At 39.7% G+C, this 13,896-nt stretch overlaps 1 protein-coding gene and 1 pseudogene across 1 annotated transcript in view; both read left to right on the top strand.

Moving 5' to 3' along the window:
* The first annotated feature begins 497 nt into the window (after positions 1–497).
* SGPP1 (sphingosine-1-phosphate phosphatase 1) overlaps positions 498–13,896 on the top strand; it is a 40,423-nt gene continuing 27,024 nt past the window's right edge. Inside the window, 1 exon segment of the mRNA XM_028505759.2 lies at positions 498–1,338. Within this exon segment, the coding sequence (XP_028361560.1) occupies positions 652–1,338 (687 nt within the window). The 5' untranslated portion in view covers positions 498–651.
* Positions 11,051–12,785, top strand: LOC114491642 (annotated as a pseudogene).

Raw genomic sequence — 13,896 nt, 5'->3', positions numbered from 1 at the left:
CCCACATCGGCAGCTCTGTAATTACTTGTGATGATTTAGTCGAACGATTCCGGTCGCGTGGTAATTACTTCGCCTTCATTCACCATTTGATTCTGTGCCAGCAGGATATCCGGGTGCTCGGCCACTAGTACCGCCAAAGCTGGCACCAGGATCGCGTCCTCTCGGGGCCAACGTTAGAAGGACTACAGCCCACACCACCAGCCTGCGAGGAGAAGGGGGCTTAAGTTGGAGAGGGAGGATGTGAACCCTCCCGCACGCCGAGTTCCGCGACGCCTACTGGGTATTAAGGCGAACCCGAGGGCCGCGACCGGGCGAGCCCCAGCACCCACACGCAGCAGGGTGCACTTCGGTCGGACGCAGAGCCCGGCTGCCTCCCAGAGCGACACTAGGGGGCGGGGCGGGGCTCCGCGCGCGCCGGCGCGTGGAGGCCGGGGGCGGCGGCCCAGCGCGCGCTGACAAGGGCGGGGCGCGCAGCGGCTGCTGCGGCCTGTGGCGCCGTCACCCGGCAGAACCCAGTTCGTGGAGCGAGGCGCTGCTGCTGCTGCTGCTGCGGCCACTGGCCACGCGCACGGGAGCGATTCGGGGCTGTGCGGAGCCGCCCCGCCCTCCTGCCACCGTCCTCCCGTTCGCGGGCCGCGCGGGTCCGTTATCATGTCGCTGGGGCAGCGCCTCGCTCAGCTGGCTGGCCGTCTGCGGGAGCCGCAGAAAGTGGCCCATTTCCAGCGGCTGTGTGGGGTGGAAGTGCCGCGGACCCGCTACGCCGCTGACCCGAGGGAGGATGAGAAGGCGGAGGCTCCCCTCTCCGGAGACTCTCGGTGCAGAGAGCGGCATCCAGGGGCGTGCGAAGGCCCCCAACCTCCCGGGAGCGACCGCAATCAGTGCCCCGCCAAGCCGGGCGGCGGCGGCACCCCAAACGGCGTGCGAAACGGGCTGGCAGCCGACCTGGGCCCGGCCCCGCCACGGCGAGCGGGCACCCTGCGGCGAAACTCGCTGACCGGCGAGGAGGGCGAGCTGGCCCACGTGAGCAACTGGCCGCTCTACTACCTGTTCTGCTTCGGCACGGAGCTGGGCAACGAACTATTTTACATCTTTTTCTTCCCCTTCTGGATCTGGAACCTGGACGCCCTGGTGGGCCGGAGGCTTGTGATCATCTGGGTGCTGGTCATGTACCTGGGCCAGTGCACCAAGGACATCATCCGCTGGCCGCGGCCCGCCTCGCCGCCCGTGGTCAAACTGGAGGTCTTCTACAACTCCGAGTACAGCATGCCCTCCACCCACGCCATGGCCGGCACCGCCATCCCCATTTCCATGATCCTCCTCACCTACGGCCGCTGGCAGGTAAGCTTCCCTGTCCTCGCCCCGCACAGCCTGGGGGAGTTAAAGTACTCGGAGTTCTCTTTGCTCTCCGGGGTTATTTTAATTTGGCTGTTTGTTCCTCTCCCAAACTTCTCTTTCCGCAAACAGGCTCATTTTAGGTTTAAAAAATTAAATGCTTGAGGAAACCTGGAGACTTAGCCATCAAATCATATTTTAACAATAATGCCTTTCTTAGAATGCAAAGTTCTAACACTGTTCGTGAATACATTATGATTGGGCTTTGGTTGAGTTTTTAAACGGTTTTAATTCTTGTGCTGCATAGAATATAATTGTGATTAATTATGATATCCTTATAATGAATTGTTAGGTAACTAAGACTCAGTTTCACCGTAGTATTGGGGTGCCTTCCCCCCAAAAGATTCAGGCGTTGGTACAGTTTTTAGCTTTACTCTGAATCAGTGTTTATAAAACAATAGTACAATTCCAAAACAAGTATAGTCGATCCAGGCAATGAAGTAATGAATTTTAAACGAAAGCCACCCTTTGTGGAAGTTAATGAGGAACAGCCTCAGTTCTCTTTTTAAGGGGCGTGGCTGCTAATTTTCTGGTAGACGCAAAGTTTTGTCTTCTGGATCTCTAGTCTGTAGTAAAGCTCCTGCATTATGATTGTTGCGTTAGCTTTACAAATTCGTAATTCTTAAAATTAGGGCTCTTGATAGTATTAGTGGGTTTGTGAAAATGGCAAGTATGACAGCAGGGTCAGCCTGACAATTTGGGAACAGTAATAGTAAACGTTTTCCATTTTGCTCACTTTTTTTGGCCTCCCTTTTTTCTGTTTTTCATGGTTCATAAATGAGGTTTTAAAACTCTTTCTTATAGATACAAAATTTATTCTTAGACTACTGTCTTGTTTTATCTGTTTTAAATTGTAAGGAGACCAGCCCCTTAATTTAAGAGTTAATAATTATGGAGGATCTAAGGAATCAGACTTTCTCAGTGTGTTTCCCATTACACCATAAAATCATCTTACATCAAGAAATACACGTTCTGTGTAAAACTTCTTTGTGATTAGCATACTTTCCCCAGATGTAGTTTCAGTAGAGATAAAATCTTGTTCCCATGGACACTTCTGTGCGGTACATCTTTCCCACAGTACATGGAAACATGTAATGTGCACAGGAAGAATGGTAGGATTACCAGGCAAGAGTACCATGGACAGGTTTTTCCCCCTTATTTAACTAAAGGAGATTTACAGTGATATTCAGATTGCAAAGTGGAGCTGCCTGTTCTGCATATACATAAATATCTCAAATTTTTATTTAATCTGAATATTTCAGAATTTAAGGTATTCAGTTATGTTTGGCATGATATTCACTGGTATTAGCTAATGATGTTTCTCTTATGTTGATGAGACTTTCAGGATTCTATAGTTACAGGGCCTTTTATAACTCCTCAATGAATAGCTTTGTTGCATGTTATTAAGGTGAGCAGTCCAAATAGTTATTTATTGCTCATCATTCACTCAGAACACATATTAACAGGGAGTTTGAAAGCAGTACTGATGGATTGTTTACAGGGTGCAGCTATCAGTATTCTAACATTTCAGGGTTATTTGAATCATCAGAATAAGTTTATCTTACAGTTTTTTTAACAACCTGGTATAATAAATTCAAAGTTTGAGGAATTTGTATACCATACAATTTTAAAATTTGAGCTATACAGGACTTAATTTCCTAGTTTCAGACTGTTACTTTACTTACAGATGTGGAAACACACATTGCATTAGAATTAATCTTATATAATTAAATTTCTTATTTTACATTTTTCACTGTAAATTTGAATTAACTCCTAAATTTGAATAATTGCTTATATTTTGGTTGTTTTGAAAGTCTTCCTTGTATGAAAGTTCTTTGTTTACAGATGTTTGACTGTAATAATTTAGTACAAAAACCAAGATGATTTTTTTAACAGGAGAAAATAAAAGTTTAATTTATGTGCATGGGGAATTCACATAGGTACAATAAATCCATGAAAATTCTCAAAAACAGTGAGACAACATTGGGTATATAAATCTGTTTAAGCAAAGGAAAAAAGAGAAGGGGGAAATGGGGAATTAGATTTTAGAAGTGAGAATGGGCCACTTACAGGTAGTTGATAAAGAACACAGCTCTGGCTGGCATGGCTCAGTGGGTTGAGGCTGGCTTGCAAACTGAAAGGCCGCTGGTTCGATTCCAGGTCAGGGCACATGCCTGGGTTGCAGGCCAGGTCCCCAGCTGGCCGTATGCAGGATGCTGCCAGTGGATGCATCTCTCACTTGTAGTTTCTCTCCCTCTCTTTCTCCCTCCCTTCCCATCTCTAAAAATAAATAAATAAAATATTTAAAAGAAAAAGAGCACAACACACAGGGCAGGAAAATTCCCCCTAGGTTACTCAGAAACAATGGGACACGGGGTATCCATGCAACAAGCAAGTGCCTGCAGCCCTCTTGCTTACTGTACTTAATTCAAATTGGGCTAAGGCAGATCCTAAATTCTCCTTTCTGAAGCAGGTTTTTCCATCTGTCTCTCTTAGGTAAGAAAGGGAAGGAAGTCTTAACTTTCTGAGTTTTTTGCAGCTTCAGGTTGACATAAGTTTTGTCCCTTTAGTTTCATCTTTGAAATTTTATCTTTAAAGTGTTTTAATTTATTGATTTTGAGAGAGAGAGAAACATCATTTTGTTGTTCCACTTATTTATACATTCATTGGTTGATTCTTGTACATGCCCTGACCTGGAATCAAACCTGCAACCTTGGCGTATGGGGACAGTGCTCTAACCAACTGAGCTACTCACCAGAGCCGAAACTTTAAATAATAAACTTTCACATTCCAGAAGCTAAGTTGGTAGTAGTTTGCTCCATATTTTATTGATTCAGCCTTTCAGTTCTGAGAATAATTCAGTTCAGATAAACATGTTGAGTCTCATTTCAGCAGCTGGTGCTGCACATGGGCTGTCAAAGTGAGGCCTGTACTGTGTGTGTACGCAATCAGTTATTTAATAAGGAGTATGTCTTTGAATACAGAAGGAGCAAGAAGGGTAACGATTAGAGCAAATTATAAACCAGTTTCTGAGTCTGTAAGGCTGTCAGTTGAGAAGATTTCTGTATGTAAGTCTCAAAGTTTCTTTTGCTGAAATGAAGGCAGGCAGTGACTGATAGAAACACTGTGCTGTTTCAGCATCTCTGATGATGTCATCAGGTGTTCCAGTGAATTGGGCATGGCTTGCGAAGCATCAGTCACTGAGACTAAGTATGAGTTATTGTGGTGATTTTTCTGGTTTATATTGTGTCCTTTAGTTGCCATTTGTTATTGCAGGGCTCAAAAAATTTTTAGAAAAAAAAAGTTTTAGTTTTTAATTCCAAGTCAAAGGATGGGAGAAAAATGAAACATTAGTTTGGAAGGTTATAGCCAAATATATAGGACAACTAGAAAATTCAAGATTCAGTTTAGTATATAGGTGAGAATTAAAACTTTAAAGGCAATTAAGTGAACTAGACTCTAATATCCACAACTATATATTGTACAGAGTGTGGCAAAAGTAAGTTTTTCAGTTGTGAGTATGTGAAACAGTTTATAATTATATTATTATTTATTAATTATTGTATTTTTTTCTGTAGGACTAACTAAACCTACATTTGCCCCACTCTTTAGATTCTATGGAAACACAATTTTCTCCCTAAAATCATCCTCATTTTCCTCAAAGCTGGCAAAATTAAGGCTGTTGGCTGTATAAGTCTAGTTTCAATAAATTTATCTTGATTATTTGCAAAAATTCAACAAGAATAGCAATTGGTCACATAGGCTCTCTTAAGTCTGCTTTGCTGGAATCTCATAAGGAATCTACAGAGCCTCTCAGAGCAAAGAAGCCCAGCCACATAGTTGCTCTCTGACTTTGCATGTAATACACATAGATTTGGGTGAATTCTTAAAGCCCCCCAAATGCCTTGAGGTTCTTTCTTTGCCATCTCTCAGGAAAGCAGCCTTTTTTTTCACCTGGAAGGACTGCCATGAACCAAGTAAATAAGCAAGGTATCAGGTAGTTTTTCCAAACGGCTTTTATCAGCTTCCAAAGTTAATCTTGAGTTCCTTAAAGCTTTCAGGTGACATCCAGAGTCTATGCATGTCTCTCTCAAACTAGACATTTCATTCAAAGTCTTCGTTAATGAAACCAGTTTCCAATTGTGTCCTGTTATAAAAGAACAGATTCTCATTGAATTCATATATATACAACCATAGTACCATGAAAATTGAATAATACTCGCTAAGAGTTTCCAAATTCTGGAGGGATCAGGTAGGGAGAAAAATATAAAGGTTTCAATATTGCTTACAAAGGTGTAATTTACCAAACTACTTTAAGAAAAAAAGTTTCTTTATATCTGGAAAACAAAAAATTTTTTAAATCAGCAATATTTTAAACAAAGTCATAAAATAATAACTTTATTAAGTTCAGTCAGCCCCACATAATCAATTCTTGTTCATCTAGATCATCTGCCAATATTTCTATAAATCCAGTTATTCTTTAGAGTTCTATAAATCTGAATCAAATTTAAAGTTATCTGAAAATGTATTCTCAGCAAATTACATTTTAAAATAAATCAGTATCCTTTTCATGGATCTTTGAGATGAAACCTATTTGCAATGCAGCAGATAAAACAATGACCATGTGTAAATGACAAAACTTAAAATGACATGGTTGTAGATCTGATTATAATGCAATTGGCAAAAAACTTTGCTTTTGTGTAAGATATAACATTCTGAGATAACAACTAGAATTGTAGATGAAGTTTTATCAAAACTTGGTAAACTCTTGGAGATTTTTATAAAATCTTTAGAACATTTATTTTTACTATTACTCTGTGTGCAGATAAAACAAATTATTATTTCTCTATTTGACAAAGCTTCCCATATAATTCATATAAGCATATCAAATAGAGCTAGTTGGTTTAAAATTTCTCTTTTATAAGGAGAGAAAATAAATCCTGTAGATCACAGGTGGCAAACACAAGGCCTGCTGGCTGAATCCGGCCCTCTACCTTATTTTATCCGGCCCAGCACCTTGTTTCTACCTTATGGCAACACCGAGCTCCTTGCCCCTAGTTAAGGAGTAGTTAGTTACATTTATAGTTTTAAAATTACATTTGGCCCTTTGAAAAGCAACTGCAAGGCTCATGTGGCCCCTGATGAAAATGAGTTTGACACCCCTGCTTTCGATATTTCAGGGGCCTATTGGAATAGTCCGGAGCCATTTCAAGGTTAAGAAAAAGTCTCCTAAAATTTCAATGTTGGGCCCTGGCTGGGTGGCTCAGGGTGTTGGAGTGTTGTCCCATACACCAAAAGGTTGCAGGTTTGATTCTGGGTCATGGCACATACCTGGATTGCAGATTCAGCCTCCCAGCAGGGTGAGAATGGGAGGCAACTAATCTCATATGGATGTTTCTCTCTCTCCACCCTTTCTCTCTCTAAAATCAATAGAAATATATCCTCGAATGAGGATTAATAAAAAGAAACAATGAAGCCCTGGCTGGCGTAGCTCAGTGGATTGAGCGTGGGCTGCAAACCAAAGTGTCGCAGGTTCCATTCCCAGTCAGGGTACATACCTGGATTGCAAGCCATGACCCCCAGCAACCACATATTGATGTTTCTCTCTCTCTATCTCCCTCCCTTCCCTCTCTAAAAATAAATAAATAAAATTTTAAAAAAGAGACACAGTGTAAAAAACAAAACAAAACAATGAAAGCTTGGTGTTTTTCTAATTGATAGTAGTTTTGGTTTATGGTCCTATCTGTCCACGTGCCCCTACTGCTTATTCAGGATAGGTGTGGTTGCTTATATATGCTTAGGATGCTGAAACATCTCTGGAAACTGAGTTATCTCATATATCATTCCTTTGGTTTGTAATAATTACTCCCTCCTCCCTGTCACTTAATGTTCCTACTTGAAATCTGCTCAAGATTCACCTCCTATATGGAGCTTTTGAAATTAACCCTTTCTGTTTTATTATTCCTTATTGGTTCTTAAAGTGACAGGAGACCAAAAAAAATTACTTGGGGACTTGTTTAAAGTGAAAATTTTTGCACCTTACTCCCAGAGATTCTGATCCATTAGGTAAGTGAGGGACATTGCATTTTGCTGAAGTTCCACAAAGCTTTTTGATGAAAAAGATGTATTTCCTTTAACCCCTTCCAGTAAAATTAACTTTTGATGGTTAGAATAGATATTTTATATATCTCCAACAGTACTGTCTCAGCTCTTTTTCGGTTCTACTCTTTGAATCTTTTAAGGTATAATACAAAAAGGAAGTTAGGAGCAGTATGGCTTAAAGGAAGTATTTGGTATTGGAAGAATTTTTTTTAATGTTATAGTGATACAAGATAGAAAGTGTTATGGCATTTCTCTAGATATTAAATAATTTGATATCTATTAGCCAGGGTAATGATTATTGCTCTCATATTATTCACTGGAACTTTTTGTAGTCTGAATAGGGAAAATAATAGATAATAAGAAACATTAGAATTAAGGACATAGTTCTTTGAAGAGTAGTCTAAAATAAAAATTAAGCATTCAGCCATGGCTGGTTTGGCTCAGTAGGTTGGAGCATCATTCTGCAACCGAAATGTTGTGAGTTTGATTCCCATTTGGGGGACATACCTAGGTTGCAGTTTGATCCCCAGTCCGGGTGGCAGGGTGCATGCATTCCCCTGTCCTGATATGATCCCTGGTCTGGTTCCTGGTCTGATCATGTAGGAAACGCAACCAATCTGTGCTTTTCTCTCACATTGGTAGTTTCTCTATGTCCCTTCCTCTTTCTAAAAAGCAATGAGAAAAAAAAGAATATCCTCCAGTAAGGATTTAAAAAAGAAACATTTATTTTGTATATATGGTTGATGTTCTTTCCAGAAATAATATCTTCATTTTAAATAATATAGCATATAATGAGTTCTAATTATATACTTGGTTGAATAACATTGAAAAAGCTTTAGATGAATTTCACTTATGAAAAATTAGTGTCATTACATACTCTTTAGCCAAATGCATTCCTTACTAGTCCATATGCTTTTACAATTTTTAGTAATAATAATAATAATTATATAATATTATTGATATTAACATGTATTAAGGTCTTACCATTGGTCAGACATTGTTTGAAATGTCTATAACCTTATTTAGTCTACTTTTATAACATCCCGGTGGTTGGGCTTACTATTAGTAACAAGTTTACATATTAGGAAACTGAGGTAGAAGGAGGTTAGTTAAGTAACTTACTCAAAGTAACACAGCTAGTAAGTGGCAGAGGCTGAATTAAACAGATACACTCCAGAGCTTATAGAGAAAACTTTTCAAATCACACTAATTTTGAAAGGAATATTTGCTGTACACTGTAATAAATATTTTTGAAATAGATATCATTGTTCTTAAAATATAAAATAGCTTTCATATGCTTTAAGAAGATGATGTGTGAGGGTATGTACATAGGCAATATCCACCAATATTTTTACTTCAAACATATATTAAGTTGACTGAAATCTAATACAGATTTGATTACCCTTCTTTTTCCTCTATATTCCTGACTAAATAAAAAATTCAATAAACATAATGAGAGCTTTGGAAAAGAAAAGCCCATGAGATATTCTGTCAAAATACAGTTTATTATAGATAATAAAGAAGATATCTCTGAAACCATGAAAAAATAAAAGGAAGAAAGGCAAGACGTAAGAGTTACAAAAATAGGTCACAAATGGCAAAGACCAGAAAATGCTTCAGGAGCCAAGGGAAACTGACCACTATAGTAGTTCTGGCAAAAAACAGTTTATTAAAGATCAAATTTAAAAAAAAATCAAGTTTTTTTACTACTTGATTTCTTTTTACCTAGAGTGATACTTGTGTTCAAAATGCACATTTTTTCTGACTTTGTAAGTGCTATTGTTATTGATTTAAAATTAATTTTATTTGCTTATTTGAATAGGTAATACATTGTAGAAACCTATTTACATAAACATATGAAGAGGAAAGTACATTTCTCTTCTTCTGTTCCACAGATAACAGCATCTCTTTTCCAGAAGGATTTACTGTTTTATCTTTCTTGTTTAGCCTTCGAGAGATAGTCTTTACTTTTGTGGACATATATTTATATAGTTTATTTTTCATATCGTTCTTTACCTTGGTTTTTTTGTTTGCTTGTTTTTTTCATTTAGAAATATACTATGGAGATTTTCCTTTTCTTTTACTCAACAATAAATAAATACTAATTTTGTGCTTGGAATTGTTTTTAATGCCTTAAATAACTTAACTTTTTTAATCTCCATAAAATCCTATGATTATTATCACTGGGTTTTTAAAATTTTATTTTAATCATTGTTCAAGTACAGTTTTCTCCCTTTTACTCCCAATCCAGCCCACCCACCCATCCCTCCCCACTTCCCTCCCATTATCACCCTCCCCCTAGTTTTTGTCCATATGTCCTTTAAATTTGTTCCTGTAAACCCTTCCCATTCTCCCCTGAAATTCCCTCCTCTCTCCCCTCTGTTCACTGTCAGCCTGTCCTCTATTTCAGTGTCTTTCACTATATTTTGCTTGTTTCTTTGTTTTGTTGTTTAGGTTCCTGTTAAAGGTGAGATTATATGGTATTTGTCTTTCACTGCCTGGCTTGTTTCACTTAGCATAATGCTTTCCAGCTCCATCCATGCTGTTGTGAATGGTAGGAGCTCCTTCTTTCTGCTGCATAGAATTCCATTGTGTAAATGTACCATAGTTTTTTGATCCATTCATTTACTGATGGGCATCTAGGTTGCTTCTATTATCACTGGTTTATAGAAGAAACTGAGGCAGAAGGAAGTCAAGTAACTTGCCCTAGGTGACTCAGCCAGTACATAAAGTTGATTCAAACCCAGGAAGTTTGGCTGCAAAATGACACTGTACTACTGTGTAACACTGCCTATCCGTAGTACTGGGTTGACCAAAAAATCCATTAAGATTTTTCCATACAATGGCTCTAATGGTGCTTAGTTGTCTTTAACTTCATTTGAAACAATTTTGTTAAATTGTGTTGTGACGTTTGTCCTATCAGCATGCATTTAAAAAAAAATTTATTGTTGCTCAATTACAGTTGTCTGCATTTACCCCCCACCACTCTCCCCAACCCCAGCCAAACCCACCTCCCTCCCTTGCTTCCACCCTCCCTTTTGGTTTTGTCCATGTGTCCTTTATAGTAGTTCCTGAAAACCCTACCCCCCATTGACCCCTCCCCCCTCACCTCTGGCTATTGTTAGATTGTTCTTAATTTCAGTGTCTCTGGTTATATTTTGCTTGCTTTTTTCTTTTGTTGATTATGTTCCAGTTAAAGACATTTTTTAAAAAAACTTATCGAAATTGGTGAATTTTTCTGCAGCCATGTTAATATTGAAGATGGAAGAAAACATGCAATGTATTATGCTTTATTATTTCAAGGAATGCAAAAACTCAGTTGAAACACAAGAAAAGATTTGTGCAGTGTATGGAGATGGTGCTGTGACTGAGCGAATGTGTCAAAAGTGGTTTGCAAAGTCTCTTGGTACTATTGAAATTTTGGCCAAATAGTCCTTTGCTGTGGGGCTGTCTTATGCACTGGAAGATGTTTTGCAGCACCCCTGGCCTCTACCCACTAGAAGTCAATAGCAGGAGATAGCCAACATACTGAGAATATCCAAATCAATAAAGTTACTAGTGAAAATGAAAAATGTAAATGTATCTTATTTTACAGAAAAAAACATAATGTACTTTTTGGCCCACCTAATAGTATAGAATTAGAGAGTTCTAGGAAAACTGCCGAAACTTTGTCTACCCACTGGCACAGGCCTCTTGCCTCCACTGCTCTTCCATCTTTGCTGGTCTACTCCACTTCCAGCTTTCCATGGGTGATGATATTACTGCACTTGTGGTCAACAGTGGCTCCAGCATGTGTAAGGCCAGCTTCCCCTCCATTGTGGGATGCCACCCGGCACCAGGGCATGATGGTAGGGATGGGCCAGAAGGAATCCTGTGTAGGCGATGAGGCCCAGATCAAGAAAGGCATCCTGACCCTGAAGTACCCCATCAAACATGGCATTGTCACCAACTGGGACGACTTGGAGAAGATCTGGCAACACAGTGAGCTGCGTGTGGCCCTCAAAAGAGCACCCATCCTGCCCACCGAGGCCCCCAGAACCCTAAGACCAGCTGTGAGAAGATGACCCAAATCATATTCAAGACCTTCAAAACACCCGCCATGTGTGTGACCATCCAGGCTATGCTGTCCCTGTGTGCCTCTGGCTGCACCACTGGCATTGTGATGGATTCCAGTGACAGGGTGACCCACACTGTGTCCATGTAGAAGGGCTGTGCCCTCCCTCATGCCATCCTGCATCTAGACCTGGCTGGCTGGGACCTGAAGCTCCTTAAGGAGTATGGCTACAGCTTCACCACCACAACCGAGTGGGAAATCATATGTGACATCAAGGAGAAGCTAGGCCACGTTGCCCTGGACTTCGAGCAGGGGATGACCAAGGCTGCATCCTCCTCCTCCCTGGAGAAGAGCTATAAGCTGCCCCACTGGCCAGCCATCACCATTGGCAACAAGCAGTTCTGCTGCCCAGAGGCCCTCTTCCAGGCTTCCTTCCCGGGCATGGAATCCTGTGGCAGGACCACCATGTACCCAGGCATCACCAACAGGACACAGAAGGATATCACAGCCCTGGCTCCCTGCATGATAAAGATCAAGATCAATGTGCTCCCTGAGCACAAGTACTCTGTGTGGATCAGTGACTCCATCCTGGCCTCCCTGTCCACCTTCCAGCAGATGTGGATCAGCAAGCAGGAGTGTGACAAGCCCCATCCCTCCACCGACCACAGCAAATGCATCTAGGTGAACCGTTACTTAGTTGATTACACCCTTTCTTTATAAAACCTAATTTGCACTTGCAGAAGCAGAAAATGAGATAAGATCCATATTGCTTTATTTGTTTATTTGATGTTTTTTTGTGTGCTTGACTCAGGATTTAAAAACTGGAACAGTGGAAGTAATAACAGTCTGTTGGAGCAAGCATCACCAAAGTTCTACAGTGTGGCCGAGAACTTTGATTGTACATTGTTCATTTTTTTAAGTAGTCATTCCAAATATCTGTGAGATTCATTGTTACAGGAAGTCCTTTGCCTGCCCCAAAGCCACCCACTTCTCCCTAAGAAGGGCCAGCCTTCCACACAGGGGAGGGATGATAGCATTGTTTTGTGTAAATTATGTAATCCAGATTTTTTAATCTTCACCTTCATACTTGTCCTTTTGTTTTATTTTGAATGGTCAGCCATCACGGCCCCCCTTTTTTGTCCCCCAACTTGAGATGCATGAAGGCTTTTTGGTCTCCCTGGGAGTGGGTTGAGGTGTGGAGGCAGCCAGGGCTTACCAGTGTACACTGACTTGAGACTGGTTCATACACCATAAAGAAAAAAAAAAAAAGAACTCTAGGAGAGAGATTACTGGGTCAATGTGTATACACTTAGAACATTTAGAGCTCTTTTATGTATAGACAAAAATGCTTTCCAGAAAGGTTGCATCAATTTTCATTAAACTAGCAGTGTATGGGAACAAGGAAGATATATCATTAATGTATTATCCTTGTCAAATGTTGTTTACATATACACTATCCATTCCTTGAATTCAAAATATAATTTTTGGGGGTGTCTGCCTTTGTCCCATACTTAAATTACTCTGAATTCTTTTAATTCTAGTAAAAATAGTTTTTGTAATTACTTTAATTTCTAGTAATTATATTGACTTCTTTTACTAACTTCTATGAATATCAGTGGAAAATGCCATAATATAAAAAATAATTCTGATTATGTGTGATAAATAGTTAAGGAAAGCATATCAGTAAAAATAAAACTGTTGGGTAGAATAACTGAAGGAAATGTTAAGATAAGTGTTCCTGTAGCAGGATGTGCAGTGAAAAGATTAGGTGGTGGTATGAAGTTAAAAGCATCTAGGAGGTTCTGTGAATTGTTTTGGGTTTGGTAAAATTTTATGAATTTGAAAATAATGTGAAGACCTGCAAATTTTTCTTTCTCTTTTGATAAGATCTAAAGATTGAATTTAAGTAAAAGCTTATTTGAGGAGATACATAAATTCGGCAGATAAAGGTCGACATTCTCTAAGAAAAAGAAAACAAACTAGGAACTCCTACCAAACTTAAAATTATTACCTATTTGTAATGACAAAAGTGTAAAGTGTAAAGTAATAAGCATGTTAAGTTATAAAAGGCATTAGAATAGATCACTAGAATATAATACTAAATGTTATTTAGCATTCCCTGGGTCTGTTTATTCCTCTGTAAAAAGAGGAGTGTGGAATTAATACCTTTAAGATCTCATACCTCTAATTAAATGAAATTTGTACCTGGTCTCCATTATAAGAAAAACCTAATTAAAAAATAACTGAGTGATAATCTGCTTGATCCTGGGGATACAAACAACATACTTTATACATGAAGGTCAGCTTAGCATAGTGGTTGAGCTCAGACTCAGTAATCAGACTTTCAT

Source organism: Phyllostomus discolor, chromosome 1 (assembly GCF_004126475.2).
Source record: "Phyllostomus discolor isolate MPI-MPIP mPhyDis1 chromosome 1, mPhyDis1.pri.v3, whole genome shotgun sequence".
NCBI classification, from domain to species: domain Eukaryota; kingdom Metazoa; phylum Chordata; class Mammalia; order Chiroptera; family Phyllostomidae; genus Phyllostomus; species Phyllostomus discolor.
Note: the sequence above shows the minus strand (reverse complement) of the source record. Positions and strands in the feature narration are given on the sequence as shown.